Source organism: Stegostoma tigrinum, chromosome 22 (assembly GCF_030684315.1).
Source record: "Stegostoma tigrinum isolate sSteTig4 chromosome 22, sSteTig4.hap1, whole genome shotgun sequence".
NCBI lineage: Eukaryota > Metazoa > Chordata > Chondrichthyes > Orectolobiformes > Stegostomatidae > Stegostoma > Stegostoma tigrinum.
This window is the reverse complement of record NC_081375.1, coordinates 14,715,920-14,740,222: the sequence shown is the minus strand read 5'-3', so window position 1 is coordinate 14,740,222 and position 24,303 is coordinate 14,715,920. Positions and strand designations below refer to the sequence as shown.

At 41.2% G+C, this 24,303-nt stretch overlaps 1 protein-coding gene across 8 annotated transcripts in view; it reads left to right on the top strand.

Annotated features, from left to right (window-relative positions):
* The window catches only part of LOC125463570 (E3 ubiquitin-protein ligase rnf213-alpha-like), a 205,762-nt gene that overhangs the window by 46,876 nt on the left and 134,583 nt on the right, over nucleotides 1-24,303 (top strand). For all 8 annotated transcript variants that reach the window (XM_048554962.2, XM_048554967.2, XM_048554969.2 and 5 more), the window contains 5 exons: nucleotides 2,819-2,971; nucleotides 7,531-7,736; nucleotides 9,709-9,995; nucleotides 11,106-11,365; nucleotides 13,768-13,974. In XM_048554962.2, coding sequence (XP_048410919.2) covers nucleotides 2,819-2,971; nucleotides 7,531-7,736; nucleotides 9,709-9,995; nucleotides 11,106-11,365; nucleotides 13,768-13,974 — 1,113 coding nt within the window. The remainder of the gene's footprint in view (nucleotides 1-2,818; nucleotides 2,972-7,530; nucleotides 7,737-9,708; nucleotides 9,996-11,105; nucleotides 11,366-13,767; nucleotides 13,975-24,303) is intronic.

Here is a 24,303-nt window from a genome sequence, read left to right as displayed (position 1 = left end):
CCCTACAGTGTGGAAACAGGCCACTTGGTCCAACAAGTTCACACTGACCCTCAAAGTATCCCACCCAGAACTGTCCCCCTATAACCCACCCATCCCTGAACACTGTGGGCAATTTAGCAAGGCCAATCCACCTAATCCGCACGTCTTTAGACTGTGGGAGGAAACCAGAACACCCGGAAGAAACCCATGCAGACACGGGGAGAATGTGCAAACTCTACACAGCCTGTTGCCCAAGGGTAGAATCAAACTCAAGACTCTGGTGCTATGAGGCAGCAGTGCTAACCACTGAGCCACTATGTCACGACAGCATTATCGATGACATTTCATCCGTCATAAGGTCAGAAGCGGTATTGTTGATTTCTGTGAGCCTAGTCTCCAAAGACTTGGACACAGTCTACAAAGTGCTGGTCAGGAGTGTGATGGAATATTCCTCAGTTGCAAGGGTTGATATAGCCTCAAAAACATTAGAGAGGCTCAACAAAATACAGGACAAGGCAATTGCTTGACTGGCGCTCAATCCACCACCTTCAGCATTCACTTTTTCTCCCATTTGTGCACAGTAGCAGCAGTGTGAACTCACAGCAACTTACCAAGTTTTTTTTACAATACTTTCCAAATTTGTGACCTTTGTTACCCAGAAAAGTTTGGGCAAGCTCGAGGGCAAAAGACGTGTGGAAACAGAACCTCAAGAAAAATGTCCCCTTTGAGCTGTGCGTCATCATGACTTGGAATTTTATTACTGTTCCTTTGATAACAAAGTGTGGAGCTGGATGAACACAGCAGGCCAAGCAGCACCTTAGGAGCACAAAAGCTGATGCTTCGGGCCTAGACCCTTCATCAGAAAAGGGGGTGGGGAGAGGATTTTGAAATAAATAGGGAGAGAGGGGGAGGCGGATCGAAGATGTATAGAGGAGAAGATAGGTGGAGAGGAGAGTATAGGCAGGGAGGTAGGGAGGGGATAGGTGAGTCCGGGGAGGACGGACAGGTCAAGGGGGCGGGATGAGGTTAGTAGGGAGGAAATGGAGGTGCAGCTTGAGGTGGGAGGAAGGGATAGGTGAGAGGAAGAATAGGTTAGCGAGGCGAGCACAAGCTGGGCTGGTTTTGGGATGCACTGGGGGGAGGTGAGCTTTTGAAGCTGGTGAAATCCACATTGATACCATTGGGCTGCATGTACCAGGGTTCCCAAGCGGAATATGAGTTGCTGTTCCTGCAACCTTCAGGTGGCATCATTTTGGAACTGCAGGAGGGCCAGGATGGACATGTCGTCTAAGGAATCCGAGGGGGAGTTCAAATGGTTCGCAACTGGGACGTATAGTTGTTTATTGCAAACCAGGCGTAGGTGTTCTGCAAAGCAGTTCCCAAGCCTCCGCTTGGTTTCCCCAATGTAGAGGAAGCCACAACAGGTACAGCGGATGCAGTATACCACATTGGCAGATGTGCAGATGAACATGTGCTTGATGTGGTAAGTCTTCTTGGGCCCTGGGATGTGGGTGAGGGAGGAGGTTTGGGGCAAGTGTAGCACTTCCTGCGGTTGCTTTGTTGTTTTTGGATCAAAATCCTGGGACTCCTTTCCTGATAGCACTAGGAGCCCTCTGGTACTGTAGGAATTATAGTGGTCCACCATCTTCTCAGGGGAAATTAGGAATGAATATTTTATGCTGTTCTAGCCAGTAACTCCCACATTCTCTGAAAGAATGATAAAGACTTGTCTTCCGAGGATGTGTCTGCTTGCAGTTTACCCACTGACAAAAGCCTGTCACAGCTGTGATCAGCTATATTGGGATGGTTGACTTTATAAATCCAGCATGAACATCAAGGTCATTGATGCACTGATAATGCTGACCACTTATCTTGAAGAATACTGCCCTCAAAGGTCTTGTGATCTCCATGTGCTGGAATTTTCCTTTCCTACCTAAGTTTAAAAGTTGCATCAAGTCAAGGAAATCTCCAGTTTTCCAGCAATAGTGATTTAATTTAACAGGGTAAACAGTCAACCTGATGTGCAAACTAGAAAGTAAAATTCACTTTTATCCGTTCTTTTAATTAAATTTGACAGACCAAGGAAATTTATTGGAATTCTTAAAAAATTCTTCAGGAGACACGGGCTTCACTGATTGAATCAATGTTTATTTTATTTCCCTAATTGCCTTTGAGAAGGTGGTGATGAGTGACCTTCTTGGACCATGGCATCCCATTGGTGTTAATACATTTATAATGCTGTTAGGCAGGAATTAAAATAAGATTAAGATTGAAGCTGAAACAAAAGCCAACACTTTAATGTCAATTTTCTAATTATAATGAAGAAGTTTGATATTTCACAAGTGTCCCCAGTTTTTTAGGTCTCAACAGGTTTGTCAGTCATGGTCATGAACTTGGTACTACTGTTAAAAACCAAAATACTTCCCATTCAACAATTTGTAACTTTTGTTTCCAAGAGTATTAACAGCAATACGCATCACATAAAGGGATAAGTTTTTCTCAGATTGCTGATCTCTCAGTTGACTACAATCTGCTTGGCCTTGAGCAGCACAACCTATGGCAGATCACTAGCAGAAGCATCTAGATTTCTGTCTTGAACTGAATATGTGTTCTCTAGAAGTTTCTGTTGGTTTCAGAGGAGTAAAGACAGTGGTGCTGACAGTTTTTCTGTGATTGTTATTGTAAACTTTGGACCACTAATTAAATTTCTTGGAAGTTTAAGTTGAATGTCATATAATACTGTAAAGCTGCAAATATGGTAAAATGGAATATTAAATATTTTGTGTTTTTCTATGATTAGAGCTTTGTTTAAACAAGTACATATATTTTTGATCAACAGGAGCATGCCTTTATCACAGGTAGACACTGTAGTCATTTATTTCCATGCATTGTTGTCGAAGGATTTTAAATTCAACCCAGAATTCGATATGGTAACTGTGAGAGGCCTTGACGATGACTGGAAGATGCCTAAAGTGGAGATGTCTGTAACCAAGTATGTTACCTCTTTACTTACTTTGCTGTTTGTGTTCTTTCAAAACAGCATTTTTGTTTTAGTTTATTATGACTCGAGCAAAATGAAATATTTGTTTCACAACAATGACAATTTGTATTTATGTGACAATTTTAATGACATAATAAGATGAAATAAAACACGAACATTATTGCAAGCTAATATTAGGGCAGGTTTTGAGGAGCAAGCAAAGATAGAGAGGCAGAGAGATTTAGGAAAGAAATTCCAAAGCTTAAAGCAGTACAATTAAAATCCGAAAGGATTACGGATGATGTAGATCAGGAACAAAAACAGAAGTTGCTAGAAAAACTCAGCAGGTCTGGCAATATCTGCGAGGAAATTATCAGAGTTAACATTTTGGGTTCTGAGGAAGGATCACTGGATCCGAAACATTAACTCTGATTTTTTTCTTCACATCATTAACATTGTGATGGATGTGGAAGAGGCCTGAACTGGAGGAGTGATGGCTGTGTAGAGCCTAGAACAGGTTAAAACCATGCAGGAATTAAAAAGTACCATTAAGAATTTTAAATTGAGCCAATATATGTCAGTGAGCATGAGGATAATGGGTAAGTGAGACCTGATATGAAATAGGGCGCTTGTGGCAATGTTTAAGCTAAACTCACATTTATGGAGGGTGTAGCACGGTAGAAAAGAGACTGGCAATGACAGGAATGCTTCAGAAGAATCAGATCTCAAATTAAAAATGGCATAGATTAGGATTTCAGCAACAGCTGTTCTTAGGCTGTGATGGAATTAGGCAGGGTTGCAGAGGTGAGAATACATAGTTACTGTAAGGAACAGCTTCTGTTCTTGTCCATCTGTATGTTACTGAACTTAAAATTGTTTTCCATTTAGAAGCTGGTATCCTGATTAAAAAATAGTTAACTTGGATCCTGGATATGAATCAGTTCAAATCCTTTCCTTGAACAGATCTGATTCTATTTCAGCCAAATTTGCAAGCCCTTTCTCTTTAGATATTGTAGATTGAAAAAAAAACATTTAATTTTATTCTAAAAACTGAGTCTTACATTAATAAAATTATAACATTGAATGCATTTGCAGTAGAGGCTTGTAAGAAATTTGATTTTTTTTCTGCTTTATAAGGACAGGTAGATGACTGTCTTATGGCTTTCTAATATCACTTAAACCGAAGCAGCATACAGGGAAAGATCTATAGATTAAATTTTTATGAACTTCCAGAAGGCACTTGGTAAAGTCCCTCCTATAAGATGTTAGAAGCTTGTGGAATTGAAGGAAACCTACTGACATGGTTAGAAAGTTCACTGAGGGACAGAAGGCAAAACACAAGGGAAAATGGATAGGTATTCTAATTAGCAAACTGTGACTAATCCCAGTATAATCTGTTTTGTGCCTCATTTGTTCTGTATACATTAATGACATGCACAATACAGACAAATGTTTGAATTCAGAATGGGTGTAGGTTGTTTGGCCTGCCGAGCCTGCTCCATCATTCAGCTAGCTCGTGGCTGATGAGATAGAAAGCCAGAAATCTAAATTCCTTGCTAATTCCATTGTAGACATTGTAAGCAGTATAGATGAAAGTCTAAAACTTCAGATATCTTGGTAAATAGACAAAATAGACAAAACTGTAGCAAAAGGATTTCATTGTATGTAAACATGAGGTTACCTACTTTGGACCTAAAAAGGTTTGAACAGGAGCATTTCTATTTGGTGACCACCCAGAAAGATTCTATAGCCTCGGAGGTCCAGTTACAACTTTCAAAAGTCTTGAGCAGTTGCAAAAAAAAATCAGAAAAGCTATTGACAAGCTGGCCTTCACTCCTACAATACTAGAATGCAGATGATTAGAACCACAGATCCACAAAACTCTGGTTAGTGCAAATGTGGAGGCCTGAGAGCAATTCTGGACTTTGTTGGGGGAGGTGACGGGGACAGGGGCTTGGTGATTTGCAGGTCAGTGCAGAATAGCTTTACTAAACTGATAGCTAAGACTTCCAAAGGATAAATCGCAAGGGGAGATTACACAAATTAGGGTATATTCCCCACAATGTAGAAAGTTAAGGACTGATTTGATCCCAATTTTCACGATATTTGTTAGAATCTTCAGAGGGACTGATAACTTAAGGTATTTGAATTGACTAAACTGAATCAGCTGACAAATTTTCAAATTTTACTGTAACAAATCAAAGCCATTGACTAAACCCTATTTTAATAGGCACCTTATACTCAAGTCTGGAAAAGATCTTGACCCCTTTATTTTTAATACAGTTGAAAATCTCACACTGTGATTATGTATTACTCCCTGTGAAATTGCACTCATTATAACTGTTTTAGATCCTAACTGATGTTATTACCAGAGAAATCAGATCCCAGACAGGCATCTGGCTACATAGATTATATTTTGATTTTACAAAGTGATTTCTAACTAAAACATAAGCATGCAATGGTTTTGCTTTGGCAATAAAACAGAAGTTTAATAACAAACAGAATAAAAGCATTCTCCTGTTAATCCGGAACACTCCTTCATACATTGAAAAGGAAAAAGACACCGCTAAATACACCCTGTTTTAGACTGCAACTGAAGATTTTTTTCCCTGGAGCTATTATACATATGAGCTTCAATGTATTCACTTTAATTAATGTCTTCGGGTTTCATGCTAATACTTCTGCTTTGGGATTAACACAATCTCTTCACCCTAAAGTAACCTTGTTCACTGTACAACATTCCCTTCTCAGGAGCAGTGGTTTACACAGCCATCCTATTCCATGAATTTCTTGAGACTGCCCAAAACTCAAAGTAAAACAGAAACTAAAAGTCTCCCGTTTTAACCTATGAGTGTTTCCCTTAAGCTTAATTAATCAAGTTCCAGAAGTCTAACAAACCGCGACGTGCCATTATTTACCATGTTGGCTCACGAAATAATCTAAGATAAGCAGAAATAAATTCAATAGTGGTCCATAAAAACTCATTCACTGTAAAGCCAGGTCTCAAAAACTGTTTTAAAAGTACCATACAAGTTAATTAAAAAAAAACCCAAATTCCTAATCAACCTGTTCAGAGATGTTATTACACACCTCTGGAGCAGGTGAGATTTGAACTTGGCCTTTCAATTTAGGGGTACGAACACTACCACTGCACTACAAGGAGGCTCTCTGCAAATTAATTATGAATTTTGGATGTACAGAAACCTGCAGGTTACTAACTCAAGACCATAACCCAAACTTACAAGAAATAACATTCTAAATCTCATAAATTTATATAACAAAAATAAAAAAAAGACAGTCACTCCCATCCTCCCTGGTTTATATTTTCGCTGTTAAAAGTTTGTGTGACTGTCTCTGGGTACTCCTCTTTAGTTTTCAGAGAACTTCCAAGTATGCCACCGACATAAATCTTGCTCTGATGATTCTTCTTTCACCCCAAACCCCCAAGACCCATCCCCACTTCCACCGAGCCATGCCACATGACTCTCCCAGAGATCTTGAATGACTGTGGGATATGTTTCTTCAACTAAAGACCACATCCTACCCATATCCTGCTTTGGTGGTTTTCAGAGAAGTTACAGCTTCTCTCTACTAACCAAACCAATTGCTGACCTTTCCCTCTCTTGTTCTGCCCAAGCACCAGCAAATGGAACATTTATTCATTGCTAGTAAAGCTGCCATTGCTTTTATTCCCAGGTGTGAGAACTTCACGCTATGCTCAATAAATCTCTCAGTTTGGACTCTTGTTCTCCTATCAACCTAACCAAACTTATCAGCCAGAAGTCAGATCAGGTCACATGATTGCCCTCATTCATCCATTTTACTCTTAAGTTAAACTCACAGTCCCAACATGTAAGTCTTCCAAACCATATATTTATAATACACTCCTCCCCCCATCAAAATTATGAAGAGTTATCGTTGACACATGACAGCTCTAGAATAGATAGAAAGATACTATTTCCTTTGATCTGGGAGTCCAGGGCTGGGGGCAAGATCTGAAAATTGTAACCAGACTTTTTAAGGTAGAAATTCAGGAACACCTGTCCACACAAAAGGGATAAAGTTTAGATTAAAAACGGAAAGAACTGCAGATGCTGTAAATCAGGGACAAAGACAAAGTTGCTGGAAAAGCTCAGCAGGTCTGGCAGCATCTGTGAAGGAGAAAACAGAGTTAGCGTTTTGGGTCCAGTGACCCTCCCTCAGAACCCTTCCTCAGTTTTTTCCTTCACAGACGCTGCCAGACCTGCTGAGCTTTTCCAGGAACTTTGCTTTTGTTTCTGATAAAATTTAGAATTCCCTTTACTACATCTTTTGTTCATTTAATGGCGGTTGACACATTTCTGGTGAATAATAGAATAAGTTTGGGGGACCAAAATTCTGGAATGTCTTGTATCAGTCTGCAAATTTTTATGTAATACAACACCTTGACACTCCAACTCAAGGTTTGATCACGCTTCTAAATGTAGAATAATTACACTTCATTAAGTGATCAGTAGGGATCTAAATAGTTCATCCATATATGACTTGTTCAGATAAATCAATGAGCTATGTTATTCGTTTCTCTTTAACAGGAACTTGAAAGAGCATGGTTACTTAATCGAAGGACATCTATTTGCTCACAAAAATATAATTGGAAAACATTTGCCTTATAAATATGCAGTCTGTAAAATGCACAGTGATAAAACTGAATATGAAACGATTTATAAGTGGGATACGCCTGATGGTTGTATCACTAATCGTTGTTTATGTATTAAACCAGACCTGGTTTTTGAAGGAGGTATGTAACTGTGCACTGCTGGCCTGTTTTACTGCTGGTTCCATAAACAGTTTCAGTTTTTAAATTGACATTTTTTTATTTTCACATAATGCTGTAGTCATAACCAGCAAGTGATTTTAGATTTAGATGAAAAATAGGAAATAATGTTATGAGCAATAGCATGTGTGCCTATGTGTATTTTTTATAGAATAAATATATTTTCTGTTAATATATGAATGAATAAATGTTTGTCTATACATGCATGTTTTAGTGTGAGATGTGTTTTATCATCAGACAGATTGAGCACAAAAGGGGCACCTTATAAATATTCCAGTATTCAGTTTATCGCAAATTGTTGGATTGAATATGTTATCCTTGCAAGGGCAGAACACAGAAGAAGATCCATACTGATGCACACTGTGTAAATAAGCCATCTTTGTATCCACACTGTCGACAAACTGGGACTGCGCTTTTCACATTAGAGAGATTAAAGGGAGATTCGGTAGAGGTGTTCAAAATTGTAATTGTTTTGATAGAATAAAGATAAACTGTTTCAAGTGGCAAATATTACTTATGTGTTGTGAAGTTTCCCATCTCTACCACCTTCTTAGGCAGTGAGTTCCAGATTCCCCGATACACTGTACGTGAAAGCATTTTCCTTTAAATCGTCTCCAAACTCTTCTGCCCCTTACCTTAATTCTATGCTGCCAGGTTACAGACCCCTCGAGTAAGTGGAAAAGTTTCTTTGTACTCTGTCCATACCACTCATTATTTTGTAGACCTTAATGAGATTACCCCTCAGTCTATTCTGCTCCATGGAAAACAGCCCAAGCTTACATAGTCTCCCTTCATAGCTGAAACATTCCAGTCCAGAACATCTCCTCCATAAGCTGTCCAGTAAAATTATATTGGTTCTATAATGTGGTGACTAAAACTGCACACAGTACTCCGCTCGTGCCTTATACAGCTTCATCATTACCACCCTGTTTTTGTATTCAATACCTAAACTCATAAAGGCAAGTAGCTCAATAACCATTCTGTCCACCTAGCCAGTTGTCTTCAAGGAGCTGTGGATATGCACACCAAGATCTCTCTGATTCTCAGTATATCTCATGTTCCTTCTGTTCATTGTATACTACCTTGCCTTGAGTCCTCCAAAAATGCATCATTTCACTCTTTTACTATCAAAGTACATCTGCTACTGTTTTGCCCATCTGACCAGCACTTATCTTGAGATTAGAAGATCACCACACAACTATAAACTTACTGATCAAATTTCCTACATTCATGTCTCCATCATTACTATAAATTGCGCACAGCAAGAGAGCAAACATTGAGTCCTGGCTGCGTAATACTCTGTTCGTGAAGTCATTTAATGCAGGTTGTAAATAGCTGAGATCCCAGCATTCACTAATTACAGCCCGAAGGTTGCCCATTTATTCCTACTTACTTTTCATTAACCTGCTCACTCCAAGTTAATCTCGTAAGTTCTTTACTGAATGCCTTTCACAAAGTCAAATATATGAAACCCATTAAACTTCCCCCTTAACTGTTGTGCCAGTTACACCCTCGCCCCACAACGACACCGTGGCTCAGTGGTTAGCACTGCTGCCATACAGCGCCAGGGACCAGGATTCAATTCTACCTTCAGGAAACTGTGTGGAGTTTGCACTTTCTCCCTGATGTCTGTGTGGGTTTCTGCAGGCTAGGTGGATTAGTCATGGGAATTTGCAGAGTTATAGGGATAGCTTAGCAGGGGAGGATCGGGATGGGATGCTCTTCTGACTGTGAACCTGATGAGCTGAATGGTGTGCTTCCACACTGTAGAGTTTCTATGATTTCTATGAAAAATCCAAACAGATTTAGGCAAGGCATTGTATCATTTAAGAAGAAAAGTAGATAAACAGTTGATGCTCGGGTCTGAAAGAATCTCATGCATTTTTGGTACTTTCATGTATTTTACTTCTAAAAGATTGTATTTATATTTATGCAGAATGGCATCAGTATGATGATATTATCTGTGCAGCCCCTGAAGGAGGTTTCAAAGCCCGTGTTAAGAATATCTTTAAATGGAGTAAAAACACCGATGTAACGAAAGGAAAACTAATAGCTGGTGAAATCTTGGTGGAGTCAATGTTTAACATTCTTTCAACATGGAATGAGAAAAATTTGAAGAGTTTTCTGAATCAATTGCGGCAATTCTATGAGGTTTATAAGAATCCCATGGTCTTCGAAAACCGACCAGTTAATTGGTCTTCCCTTTTGATTGGTGAGAAAGAAGTAAGTAGAATTTTCAAGTGGTGTAAGGAGCCATTCGATTCATAATATATGAATTTGTACACAGAAATTAGTTGTGTTTGAAATATTGTTTTCCTCTGAGTGTGTATAAACAGTATTTAAGACAGTTTTAACATGAAATCTTTGCATGGAAATATTTTGATTAAAAAATTCCCCATTCTCCATACCTTACTTTTAAAAAAAGTCAAAAAAGGTTGGATAAAATCACAGGATACTGCCCTCTTTTCTAACACATCCTTCTGAAGATAGCTAATTGTATTTCTACATGGCATGCTAATTTGTACTGTAGATGCTGCTTTTTGTACTTTTCCCCTGGCATTGGTATGACTGTGGAAGATCATTTAATTCTTTTGTTTGTCTATTTTACACTTTGTAGAGTGTTAGATTAAATCACTAATTAGGTGCAAGTCATGCCTGGTGTTTATGATTTGATATATTTTATATCATGTTAACTTTAATACTATAAACTATGGGTCAAATCATACCAGAAATAGATTGTGTCGTTTTTGGCCCTGATCCTTGAATCAAGCCCTGAGATGTTGGTGATTGAAGAAGGCCCATGCTGGGAAGCGGCAACCTGGCGCCACAGTGTCACTGCTCTGACTTCAATGTTGGGAATAGTCACTGGCTGATTTCTGTTTGGTTGATAGGAGGACAGGAAATTGATGATCAATGAGCTGAAATGAATTATAATGAGGATAATAATGCATCTGAATAGGCCTCTCGACATTCAGCCTTTGTTTGCAAAATGAGACTTCTTTTACTGTCAACAGTGTGAAGCTTTGCAGTGCAGATCAATTCTCCCAACTTTCTTGCCGATGCCCAAATCATTCCAAGGCAAGGAAGATACCTTCCGTTTTACGAAAAGAAAGTCATGCTATACTTGAAAGAAGACAGATAAGAGAATATTTTGGAAGTGTGTTAAATACTTCTAAATTGAACCAAACAAAAAGATAGTCTGGTGCTCAATTTCAAGTGGAATTGGTTCTGTAGTAAGACCCTGATACTAATGCATGTTTATTGTTTTCTCTCCACACTGACTGGAAGTGCTTTTGAAAAAAAAGTTTAGATTCTGTTGTGTTTGTTGTTTAGGTTAAGAATCTCCTTTTCAAGGTTTTGAAAGAAAGAGCGCAGTGTCCAGAAAATCAAGCTTCAAAATCTGAGACAAGTTCTGTGCAAAACCGTCTACGAACTGGAGTGCTACTCCTGTACCTGGCTGGCACCTATGACCTTGAAGTACAAAAATCTGATTTACATACACTTTGTGATCTTCTCTGCGTGCAACAAAATTCAGTAAATACTCTTACCAAGGAATTCAAGTCACTTAAAGAAAGCTTCCATTTTGGGGAAAAGTAAGAACTGTATAAATAAAACAAAAGCGTTTGTGCTTTTGATTTACAAAGTGATTTACAAACATGTGTTGCCTGTGCCATGGTGGCACTTAAAAATTTGATTCTGTTTGGTCTGTTTAATATAACAGAGGTTGTGCAAGCCTTGGTTTATGTAAGAAAGCAGTGCTAATTTTGGAAGTCATAAATTACAAAGAAACATTTCATGAATATTTTAGTTTTCCATGTTTCAAGTTCATATTTTATACAGTGGGAATTCCTGTTCATTTTCAAATAGTTTCATGGAATCTCTTATGTCGGCATTACTGGCTAGGCCAGCATTTTTTGTCCATCCAAAGTTGCCCTGGAGAAGGTGGTGGTGAGCTGCCTTTTTGCTACAGGCCTCGGGTGTGGAGACAGCCAACAGTGCTGTTAGGGAAGGAGTTTTAGGATTTTGAGCCAGTGACAATGAAGGAGCAGCAATATAGTTCCAGGTCAGAATGGTGTATAAGTTGGAGGAGAAGTTGTGGTGACGTTGTTCCCGTTCATCTGGTATTTTCGCCCGTTTAGGTGGTAGAGGTTGTGGATTTGGAAGGTGCTGTGAAAGGATGCTTGGTGAGTTACTGCAGTTCTTCTTTTGACACACTGCTGCCACTGTGCAATTATAATAAAGGAAGCAAATGTTGAAGTTGTGGTTGGGATATTCGTCAGACAGGCTGTTCTGTCCTGCGTAGTGCCAAGCTACTAGTGTGCTGGAGCTGCAGTCATCCAGGTGATTGGAATGTACATTCACGAGCCTATTTTGTGACTAAAATGGTGGACAGGCATTGGGTAGCAACTGGTGTGCAAATCATTGCAGAATTCCTAACCTGTGATCTGCTTTTGTAGCCATGTGATTTATATGTTTTGCCCAGTGCAGTTTCTGGGCAATAGTTACATTCAGTTTGTTGACAGTGAGGTTTTCAGCAAGGGTAATGCAATTGAACATCAAAGGTTACTGGTTAGATTCTGTCTTGTTGGAGATGATCATTGCCTGGCACTTGAACAAGCGTTACTTGCCATTTGTCACTTGTCTAGGTCTTGCTGCAAATGGACACAGACTGCTTCATTATCTGAGGAATGGTACTGAACAGTGTGCGTCCATCAGTGAACCTGCCCACTTCTGATCACATGATGGAGAGAAGATCATTGATGAAGCAGATGGTTAGGCCTAGGGCACTCACCTCAGAAAGTTTTGCAGTATTGTCCTGGGGCTGAGGTGATTGACCTGCAGCAACCAGAATTTTCTTCCTTTGTGCTTTTTGGAGACCAACCAACAGGAAATTTTCATCTGATTCCCATTGATTCTAGTTTAGCTATGGCTCCCTGATGCCCTACTTAGTCGAAAGCTACCTCGATATCAAAGGCAATCGTTCTCATCTCGCCTGTGCAGTTCAATTCTTTTGTCCAGTACTTCAGTACTCTTGCTGAAATGTGTTTAGGGCCAATAGCTTTTGTAGTGTTCAGAGCCTAGCACCATTTCTTGATATCATTTGAAGTGAATTCGTTGAAAGCTGGCATCTGTGACACTGGTGACCTCAGGAAAAGGCAAGATGAATCATTCAGCACTTCTGGCTGAAGATGACTGTAAACGTTTTAGCCTTGTTGTTTGTGTTAATGTGTATGGGCTCCCTATTATTGAAGATGGGAATGTTTGTGGAGCTTCCTCCTTCAGGAATTGTTTATCCACCCTTTCATGACCATATGTGGCATGACTTCACATCTTTGATATAATCACTTTATTGAGGATTTGCTTAGCCCTGTCTGTTGCATGCTGTTGCCACTGTTTGGCATGCAACTAGTTCTGTATTGTAACTTCACCAAGTTTTTAGGTATGCCCTCCTGCACTGTTCATTGGACTCTGGCCTTAATACAAAAGCAATATACTGCAGATGCTGGAGATCTGAAAAAATACAAAACTACTGGGATGCACAGCAGATCAGGTAGCATGCACGGAGAGGAAGAGTTTCAGTGACCTTTCATTACAAATTTCTTCAACATGTGATCTTAATGTAGTCATGTTATATTGGCCCTCAGCTGCCCAGAGCAAATTGAGCTAGCTCAGATGGTGATTTGTTCCTACGGATGAGCTATAAGATGTTATGCAGCTGCTTTCACATACCTTATCCTGATTTTACTCATTGTATAAAACTTATATTTAATGTTAATTTTACTCCAAGGCACCTTTAAGATGTAAAAGTGAAAATGTATGGCTTTATTTTCCAACTCTGTGAAGGTAACATTAGGGTGGTATGCACTGTGACAAAGAAAAAGTTACAGATGATGTCTTCTGTGGTTTCATATATCAAAACAATGAATGAGTCATAGTGCTACTTTAAGTGAATCTGAATTTCCATGCTTTAATATATCTGAAATCATTTTTATAGAATTGAAACATTACTGAAGCGGATGATGTTGAGGTGTATTAATCAGGGAATCATAAAATGGGTGCAAACCATTCCTGTTCTCCATTTGTTTGGTGTTTCAACTCATCAAGCAACCCCAGAATTTCTGGACACTGAAGACAGCTGGACTGGACTCAATGGACTTCCATTTGTCAATTTCAGAAACGAAGTCCAAAATAAATTCAAAAGGTAGGCCTTTATTTAAACCGACTGCATGACAATAGGCCAGTTGGTACACAGTATCCTCATGGACTCATACATAGACAAGATCATTGCATTGCCTCTGATGTTACGTTGACTTGTTAGGTTAATTGGCAGTCAAGTCCCTTATTAAGAAATTGCATTCCCAGAGAGAATGACATGTTGTTCTCTTCACCTGTCCCTCTGATTCCTGTTATGATTCCTGTGTAAAGAAGTCAGCATTATGTTCTTTTATGAGGTAAATGTTTGTGTATTTGAAAGTGTCAGCATGTGTGTGTCTGCCTTTGGGTGTATCCTTGTATATAGTATGCACACATGTTTGTGCATGTGTTTGTTTGCACGTCTGCGATGTAAAGTTGTATAGATATAAATTTACATATGCACGCACACATGCAAGTGTGTGTAGAGTGTAACTAGGAAATAGAAAAGCAAAATACTGTAGATGCTGGCAGTTTGAAGTAAAAACAGGTAATGCTAAAGTACTAGAGATAATGGGAACTGCAGATGCTGGAGATTCCAAGATAATAAAATGTGAGGCTGGATGAACACAGCAGGCCAAGCAGCATCTCAGGAGCACAAAAGCTGACGTTTCGGGCCTAGACCCTTCATCAGAGAGGGGGATGGGGGGAGGGAACTGGAATAAATAGGGAGAGAGGGGGAGGCGGACCGAAGATAGAGAGTAAAGAAGGGGAAACCAAGCGGAGGCTTGGGGACCGCTTTGCAGAACGCCTCCGCTCAGTTCGCAACAAATGGGGAAACCAAGCGGAGGCTTGGGGACCGCTTTACAGAACACCTCCGCTCAGTTCGCAACAAATGGGGAAACCAAGCGGAGGCTTGGGGACCGCTTTGCAGAACACCTCCGCTCAGTTCGCAACAAATGGGGAAACCAAGCGGAGGCTTGGGGACCGCTTTGCAGAACACCTCCGCTCAGTTCGCAACAAATGGGGAAACCAAGCGGAGGCTTGGGGACCGCTTTGCAGAACACCTCCGCTCAGTTCGCAACAAAACATCTGCCAATGTGGTATACTGCATCCACTGTACCCGGTGCGGCTTCCTCTACATTGGGGAAACCAAGCGGAGGCTTGGGGACCGCTTTGCAGAACACCTCCGCTCAGTTCGCAACAAACAACTGCACCTCCCAGTCGCAAACCATTTCCACTCCCCCTCCCATTCTCTTGATGACATGTCCATCATGGGCCTCCTGCACTGCCACAATGATGCCACCCGAAGGTTGCAGGAACAGCAACTCATATTCCGCCTGGGAACCCTGCAGCCATATGGTATCAATGTGGACTTCACCAGTTTCAAAATCTCCCCTTCCCCTACTGCATCCCTAAACCAGCCCAGTGCATCCCCTCCCCCCACTGCACCACACAACCAGCCCAGCTCTTCCCGCCCACCCACTGCATCCCAAAACCAGTCCAACCTGTCTCTGCCTCCCTAACCGGTTCTTCCTCTCACCCATCCCTTCCTCCCACCCCAAGCCGCACCCCCAGCTACCTACTAACCTCATCCCACCTCCTTGACCTGTCCGTCTTCCCTGGACTGACCTATCCCCTCCCTACCTCCCCACCTACACCCTCTCCACCTATCTTCTTTACTCTCCATCTTCGGTCCGCCTCCCCCTCTCTCCCTATTTATTCCAGTTCCCTCCCCCCATCCCCCTCTCTGATGAAGGGTCTAGGCCCGAAACGTCAGCTTTTGTGCTCCTGAGATGCTGCTTGGCCTGCTGTGTTCATCCAGCCTCACATTTTATTATAATGCTAAAGTACTGTTGGATCACACTGCATCTGTTGAGACAAAGAGTTGATATTGGAGTTTGGCTCTTGACAAAATTGCATTAATTTGAAATATTAAATGGGAACTGGAAACATAAGTCTAGGTCATTTTGTTCCCAGAGCCTGTCTGCTGTTCCGTTAATTCATAGCAATTCTGTGTCTCAACCCCATTTATATATTCTTTGCTCAACTGTATTTTTGTTCTGATATTGGGCAGTCCTTTTTGTGAGGTTTAGCCTTTAGGAAATGTTAAGTTTCCAAGATATACAGCTCCTATCCTTTATAATTTAATTTGCTTATCAACTATCTGCAGGGGAGTTCATTAAAAGCTTTCTGAAAATCTAGGTATGCTCTGTTAACTAGCTCCCCTTTATCAATTTTCTCAGTGACATCCTCAAAGGACTACAACAGGTTCGCCAAACATTATTTCCCATTCACAGATTCATGCTGACAATGCTCGATCAGAGCATCATTATCCAAGTATCCATTTATTACATGAAATAGTGACTTCTAATAGTAACTAGCATTTTCCCTACTACTGATGCTAACAGGTCTGTAGTTATCAATGTTCTCCATTCTTCCCTTTTTAAATGATGGAGTAATAATTATTACCTTCCAATCTGCAAGAACTATTCCAGAATCTGTAGAGTTTTGGAAGATGATCACCAATGCTTTCATTATCTCCACAGATATGCTTTTCAACACTACAAGATATGGAATATCAGAAGCAGACAACATTTCAACCTACAGTCCTACAATTTTGCCAATATAACCTTCTTATTAATTTGCTTCAATTATTTATTCTTCTTCGTCCCTTGAATCTCTAATTCTGAGATATAACTTCTGACATCATTGAGGAAGATAGAAGAGAAGTAATCATTTAGCTTCTCTACTATTTTTGTATTTCTCATTATAAATTTTCCTGTAAATGACCCACATGTGTTTTAACAAAATGTTCCCATTTATTGTACCTGTAGAAGCTTTTACATTTTCTTTATGTTTTTTATTAGTTTAATTTCATATTCTATTCTGCCTTTATCAGTTCCTTGGTTCTCTTTTGCTGTTTTCAAATAACCTCCCAATCTTAATTTTTTACAACTATTTCTAGCAAAATACAGGCCATTCTTTTAATGCTATAAGATCCTTAACTTCCTTTAATAACCATGGTTAACTGACTTTTGGGGACTTTGTACCTTCCAGGAATGTATAGTTGCTGTAAGCTGTGATAAGCTTTTAAAACAAAATATGATTTCTTTATACTGCCATATTTTTTAATGTACATTCCCAGTCCACCTCAGCCAGTTTGCCCCTCATACCTTCAAAGTTTCTTTTGTTCAAATTTAACACCCTGGCTTCAGATTGAATTACCGTACTTTCAAACATCATGCGGATTTTATGATACGATCACTCATCCCTGTAGGTTTGTGTACAGTAAGATTATTAATGAGCTCATTTTTTGTTTCCGTATTGCTTAATAGACAGTAGACAATTGATGCTGGAGTAGGCCATTCGGCCCTTCGAGCCAGCACCACCATTCATTATGATCATGGCTGATCATCCACAATCACTATCCTGTTTCTGCCTTATCCCCATAACCCTTGATTCCACTATCTTTAAGAGCTCTGTCTATCTCTTTCTTGAAAGCATCCAGAGAGTTGGCCTCCACTGCCTTCTGGGGCAGAGCACTCCATATATCCACCACTCTCTGGGTGAAGAAGTTTTTCCTCAACTCTGTTCTAAATGGCCTACCGCTTATTTTTAAACTGTGGCCTCTGGTTCTGGACTCACCCATCAGCGGAAACATGCTTCCTACCTCCAGACTGTCCAATCCCTTAATAATCTTATACACCTCAATAAGATCCCCTCTCATCCTTCTAAACTCAGGAGTATACAAGCCCAGTCGCTCCAATCTTTCAACATATGATAGTCCTGCCATTCCGGGAATTGGCCTTGTGAGCCTACGCTGCACTCCCTCAAAAGCAAGAATGTCCTTCCTCAAATTTGGAGACCAAAACTGCACACAATACTCCAGGTGCGGTCTCACCAGGGCCCTGTACAGCTGCAGAAGGACCTCTTTGCTCCTATACTCAATTCCTCTTGTGATGAAGGCCAGCATGCTGTTAGCTTTCTTCACTACCTGCTGTACCTGCATGCTCGCTTTCATTGACTGATGTACAAGAACACCTAGATCTTGTTGTGCTTCCCCTTTACCTAACTTGACTCCATTGAGATAGTAATCTGCCTTCCTGTTCTTGCCACCAAAGTGTGTAACCACACATTTATCCACATTAAACTGCATCTGCCATGCATCCGTCCACTCACCGAGCCTGTCCAAGTCACCCTGTATTCTAATAACATCCTCCTCACATTTCACGCTGCCACCCAACTTTGTGTCATCAGCAAATTTGCTAATATTATTTCTAATGCCTTCGTCTATGTCATTAATATATATCGTAAACAGCTGCGGTCCCAGCACCAAACCTTGTGGTACCCCATTGGTCACTGCCTGCCATTCCGAAAGGGACCCGTTTATCACTACACTTAGCTTCCTGTCAGCCAGCCAATTTTCAATCCAACTCAGTATTTTGCCCCCAATACCATGTGCCCTAATTTTGTTCACCAATCTCCTATGCGGGACTTTATCAAAGGCTTTCTGAAAGTCCAGGTACACTACATCCACTGGCTCTCCCTTATCCATCTTCATAGATACATCCTCAAAAAATTCCAGAAGATTAGTCAAGCACGATTTCCCCTTCGTAAATCCATGCTGACTCTGACCTATCCTGTTACTGCTATCCAAATGAGTCGTAATTTCATCTTTTATAATTGACTCGAGCATCTTTCCCACCACTGACATCAGGCTAACCGGTCTGTAATTTCCTGTTTTCTCTCTCCCTCCTTTCTTGAAAAGTGGGACAACATTTGCCACCCTCCAATCCGCAGGAACTGATCCTGAATCTATAGAACCTTGGAAAATAATTACCAACGTTTCCACAGTTTCTAGAGCCACCTCCTTAAGTACCCTAGGATGCAGACCATCAGGTCCCGGGGACTTATCAGCCTTCAGACCTAACAGTCTATCCAACACCATTTCCTGCCTAATATAAATGCCCTTCAGTTCGTCCATTACCCTCGTTCCTTCAGCCACTACTGTATCTGGGAGATTGCTTGTGTCTTCCCTAGTGAAGACAGATCCAAAGTACCTATTCAACTCATCTGCCATTTCCTTGTTCCCCATAATAAATTCACCCATTTCTGACTTCAAGGGCCCAATTTTAGTCGTAACCATTTTTTTTCTTTTCACATACCTAAAAAAGCTCCTAATGGCTCCTTTACATTGAGGTCCCTGATCAAATCCGGTTCATTGCACAACACCAGATCCAGAATTGCCTCCTCCCTGGTAGGCTCCAGTACAAGCTGTTCTAAGAATCCATCTCGGAGGCACTCTACAAACTCCCTTTCTTGGGATCCAGTACCATACTATCCTCCTTTATATTTTTGGCCAGTTTTCCTTCATAGCTCATTTTTTCTCTGTGTATTGCCTTTTTAGTTACCCGCTGTTGCTCTTTAAAAGCTTCCCAGTCCTCCGGCTTCCCACTCATCTTTGCTATGTTATACTTCTCTTTTATTTTTATACAGTCCTTAACTTCCCTCGTCAGCCACGGCTGCCTCTGCCTCCCCTTAGGATCTTTCTTCGTCTTTGGTATGAACTGATCCTGCACCTTCTGCATTATATTCAGAAACACCTGCCATTGTTGTTCCACTGCCATCCCTGCTGGGGTATTGTACCACTGAACTTTGGCCAGCTCCTCCCTCATAGCTCCATAGTTCTCTTTATTCAGCTGCAATACTGACACTTCTGATTGTCCCTTCTCCCTCTCAAACTTCAGATTAAAACTTATCATATTATGGTCACTACCTCCTAATGGCTCCTTTACATTGAGGTCCCTGATCAAATCCGGTTCATTGCACAACACCAGATCCAGAATTGCCTCCTCCCTGGTAGGCTCCAGTACAAGCTGTTCTAAGAATCCATCTCGGAGGCACTCTACAAACTCCCTTTCTTGGGATCCAGTACCATCCTGATTCTCCCAGTCTACCCGCATGTTGAAATCTCCCATAACAACTGTAGTGATACCTTTGTGACAGGCCAATTTCAACTCTTGATTCAACCTGCACCCTACCTCCTGACTACTGGTTGGGGGCCTGTAGATAACTCCCATTAGGATCTTTCTACCCTTAGAATTTCTCAGCTCTCTCCATACTGACTCTACATCTCCTGACTCTATGCCCCCCCTCGCAAGGGACCGAATATCATTCCTCACCAACAGGGCTACCCCACCCCATCTGCCCACCAGTCTGTCCTTTCGATAGCACGTATAGCCTTGAATATTCATTTCCCAGGCCCTGTCCACTTGAAGCCACATCTCAGTTATCCCCACAACATCATACTTGCCAACTTCCAACTGAGCCTCAAGCTCATCCACCTTATTTCTTATGCTTCGTGCATTCATATATAATATTTTTAATTTGTTTCTCCCCTCACCCTTCCAATCAATCCCTATTTCATTTGGCCATACTGTGTGATCCCGTCTTGAGTTTTCTGCTCTGTTGATTCTGTTGTCCTTCTTAACCTCTCTTATTCTCACTTTCCCTTTAACTTCATTCTTAAATTTCCAGTTTGGCCCCTCTCCCCCATTACTTAGTTTAAACACACCTGTGTTGCAGTAACAAACCTGCCTGCCAGAAAGCTGGTCCCCCAATTATTAAGATGCAAACCGTCCCTCCTGTAAAATTTATTCTAACCCCAAAACATACCCCAGTGATCCAAGAATTTAAATCCTAGCTTCCGACACCAGTCCCTCAGCCACACGTTCATGTCCATTATCTCTCTGTTCCTGCCCTCTCCAGCCCGAGGAACTGGAAGCAAACCAGAGATAACCACCCTGGAAGTCCTGCTTTTCAGCCTTCTTCCGAGTTCTCTGAAGTCCCACTGTAGAATGCTCCTCCTTTTCTTCCTGACGTCATTAGTGCCGACATGCACCACCACCTCTGGGTCTTCACCTTCACCCTCGAGGATTCTCTGCACTCTATCAGTGACGTCCTGGATCCTGGCACCGGGAAGGCAACACACCATCCTCAAATCTCGCCTGTTGCTGCAGAAACCCCTGTCAGTCCCTCTCACAATGGAGTTCCCTATTACCACAGCTCTCCGTGACGTCTGACTTCTCAGCTCTGTCTCTACAGCAATTTTTGACTTACAGACCTGCCCACCTCTCAGACTGGCAGTGTCGTCTGTCTCGGCAGTTTCCAAGACAGTCAGCCGGTTTACAATAGGTGCTTCCCCTGGGATCACTTGTACTTCATTCATGTCTTCCTTTGTCATCGACATCCCCCTTCTCTTAAAAATTTCTGATTTTTTGTTCCCTGCATTGCCTCCCTGGTTCCAGGGGCAAGCAGCTGCAGGAAATCTTTCTGGGGTAGGGTGAACAGTTCAATATCATGGCTCATAGTGGTACCAACCCCCTGTGTAAAATAATCTGCTCTTAAGTCACTTACACAACACACTGCACTCCAGAAACTAGTTGTCTTCACATTAGTGCTTGTTACATTTGTCCAGTTTACATCCCAACAGAATTCATCTATAATTACTGTATTACCCATGCTACATGCTCCTCTAATCTCCTGAAGAATACCACACCTAGTACTACTCCTACTACCATTTGGTAGCCTATAAACAACACTTGTCAATATTTTTGCCGCTTGCTGTTTCTTAACTGCATTGAAACTGATTCTGAGTATTGTTCTTCTTAGCTAAGATTGTCCCTCCTTATTGTTCTGATTGCATCCCTTATTAGGGGCATAATACTACCTCTTTTCCCTCTCCATGCCAGTCTGGGTCACCCTGCAGCCATGTTTCTGCCATTGCAATTACCTTTATTTTTGTCTTTAAATCATTTACCCTTGTTGCTAACACGGTGTGCAGTCTGATACAGTTCCCTTAACTTTGTCTTTTTGATTTCACTCTGCATTCAAATCTTAGTTGACATTCGTCCTTATTTCACTTGCAAAGTTTCCACTTCCTGTTACCTATTTTATTTCTTTCTAATGTGATCCTTCAGGTTGCAATTTCCCTGACAAACTACTTCGAATCATCCTAACAGCACTAGCAAATCTCCCTGTAAAGGTATTATTCCCAGTTCTGCGAAGGGGTAACCTGGCCATTTTACACAACCTCACCTGCCATAGATAACAAAGTGTGAAGCTGGATGAACACAGCAGGCCAAGCAGCATCTCAGGAGCACAAAAGCTGATGTTTCAGGCCTAGAACCTTCATCGACCTAGGCCTGAAACGTCAGCTTTTGTGCTCCTGAGATGTTGTTTGGCCTGCTGTGTTCATCCAGCTTCACACTTTGTTATCTTGGATTCTCCAGCATCTGCAGTTCCCATTATCATTCACCTGCCAGAGAACCAGCCTCAAAAATCTGATATCCATCTCACCCTACATCAGCTCACTACTCCAGCCAATGAACAAGCACATATCATAGGGAGTAATCCTGGGATTACTGCTTTTGAATTCTGGTTTATAATTTCCTCCTTGACTCCCTAAAGGACTCATCTCTCTACAGTGTAGAAGCAGGCCATTCAGCCCATCTAGTCCACACTGACCCTCGGAAGACCTTCCCACAACAGATTCTCCACCCCTGCACCCTTTCACTGTAATCCTGCATTTACCACCGGTAAGCTACCTAGCCTGCACGTTCTTGGAAACTGGACAATTTAGCACGGCCGATCCACATAACCCACACACAGATATCGGGATAATGTGCAAATTCCACGTAGACAGTCCCCTGAGCTTGGAGTCTTACCTGATCCCTGGCGTTGTGAGACAATTGTGCTAACCACTGAGCCGTCTTGCAGCCTATCTTCCTACTTTTGTTGTTGGTACCACTATGAGCCATGATATTGAACTGTTCAGCCTACCCCAGAAAGATTTCCTGCAGCTGCTTGACCCTGGAGCCAGGGAGGCAATGCAGGGAACAAAAAATCAGAAATTGCTGGACAAGTGCTGACCAAATTAAAATCTGTGGTGATAGCTAATGTTTTGGGTTGATTGACCCTTCCCCAGTTCTGAGGAGGATCACTCAACCTGAAACATTAACTCTGATTTCTCTCCACAGATGTTGCCAGACTTGCTGAACTTTTCCAGCAATTTCTGTTTTTGTTTCTGATTTACAGCAACCACAGATTTTTCGATTTTTACTTAGGCAATGCATAGAGCTATATACACTACTGCAAAACTACCTGTATGATCCCTGACTATTGAATCCCCTTTCACTATTGCTGCACCCTCCTGTACAACTGAGTTTCCTATAGTACCACAGATCTGGCTCTAGCCACACTCTGTTGAGGAACCATCACCTTCCTCGGGATCCAGAATGGAAAACTGGTTAACAAACAAAATAGGCTGACTCCTGCACTGTGTACCTGGTCTCCCTCTGTACTTGTACATTCCTAATTTGCAGTGTGATCACCTCCTTATCACGCTATCCGCACAAGTATTTACCTCCTGAATGCAAAACAGTGCTTCAGCTGCTGCTCAAATTCACGTGTCTCTAGGTGGTGACATTTCCTGAAGGTGTGCTTGTCAGGGATCTTGAGAGTCCATGACATATCACAAGACACACTTCTCATTTGGCTGAGCTGATTTGCAGACTATAATGTGTTTAAAAACTATTACCTTTAGAATAACTCAAGTTTTTCATCAGCAGCTTATGCTGTGCTAAAATAAGAATCAATTAAAACTTTGCAGTGCCGTCCACATTAATCTGTGAGGTGGTTGTCAATTAAACAACTAACTGGAGGAGAAAACTGCACAAATGCCTCAATCCTGAGTGATGGGTAAACTCAGCAGTTCAATACAAAGAACAAAGTGTAGAGCTGGATGAACACAGCAGGCAAAGCAGCATCAGAGGAGCAGCAAAGCTGACCTTTTGGTCTAGACCCATCTTCAGAAAAATGAATTCTTTTTTCTGAAGAAGGTTCCGAAACATTGTTATCTCAGATTCTTCAACATTGGCAGTTCCCACTATCTCTGAATACAAAGAAGAAGACTGAAGCATGAGCAAACATTTTAAGCCACAAATATGTGAATGCTTCATCCCAACTTTTATGTCAGGTCCCTAGCATCACAAATGCATATCTTCCACCAATTCAGTGACTCCCTTGTATCAGGAAACTGCTAAAGCAAAGATCCAACTAGCTCCAGCTGTTTCATCAATGACCTTTCATCCATGAATAGATCAGAAGTGGGAATATTTGCACAAGTGTTCAGTGTTTTCAATCATTTGCAATTCTTTAGATATGGAAGCAGCGTTGTCTATATGAAGAAATATTACGAGACAACATTAATGCATTTGTTCTGAGGAGGGGTTACTGGATGCAGAATGTTAACTCTGCTTCCTTTCCACAATTGCTGTCGGACCTGTTGTGATTTTCCTGTCATTTCTTTGTAGTATTTATGCTTGGACTGATGTGT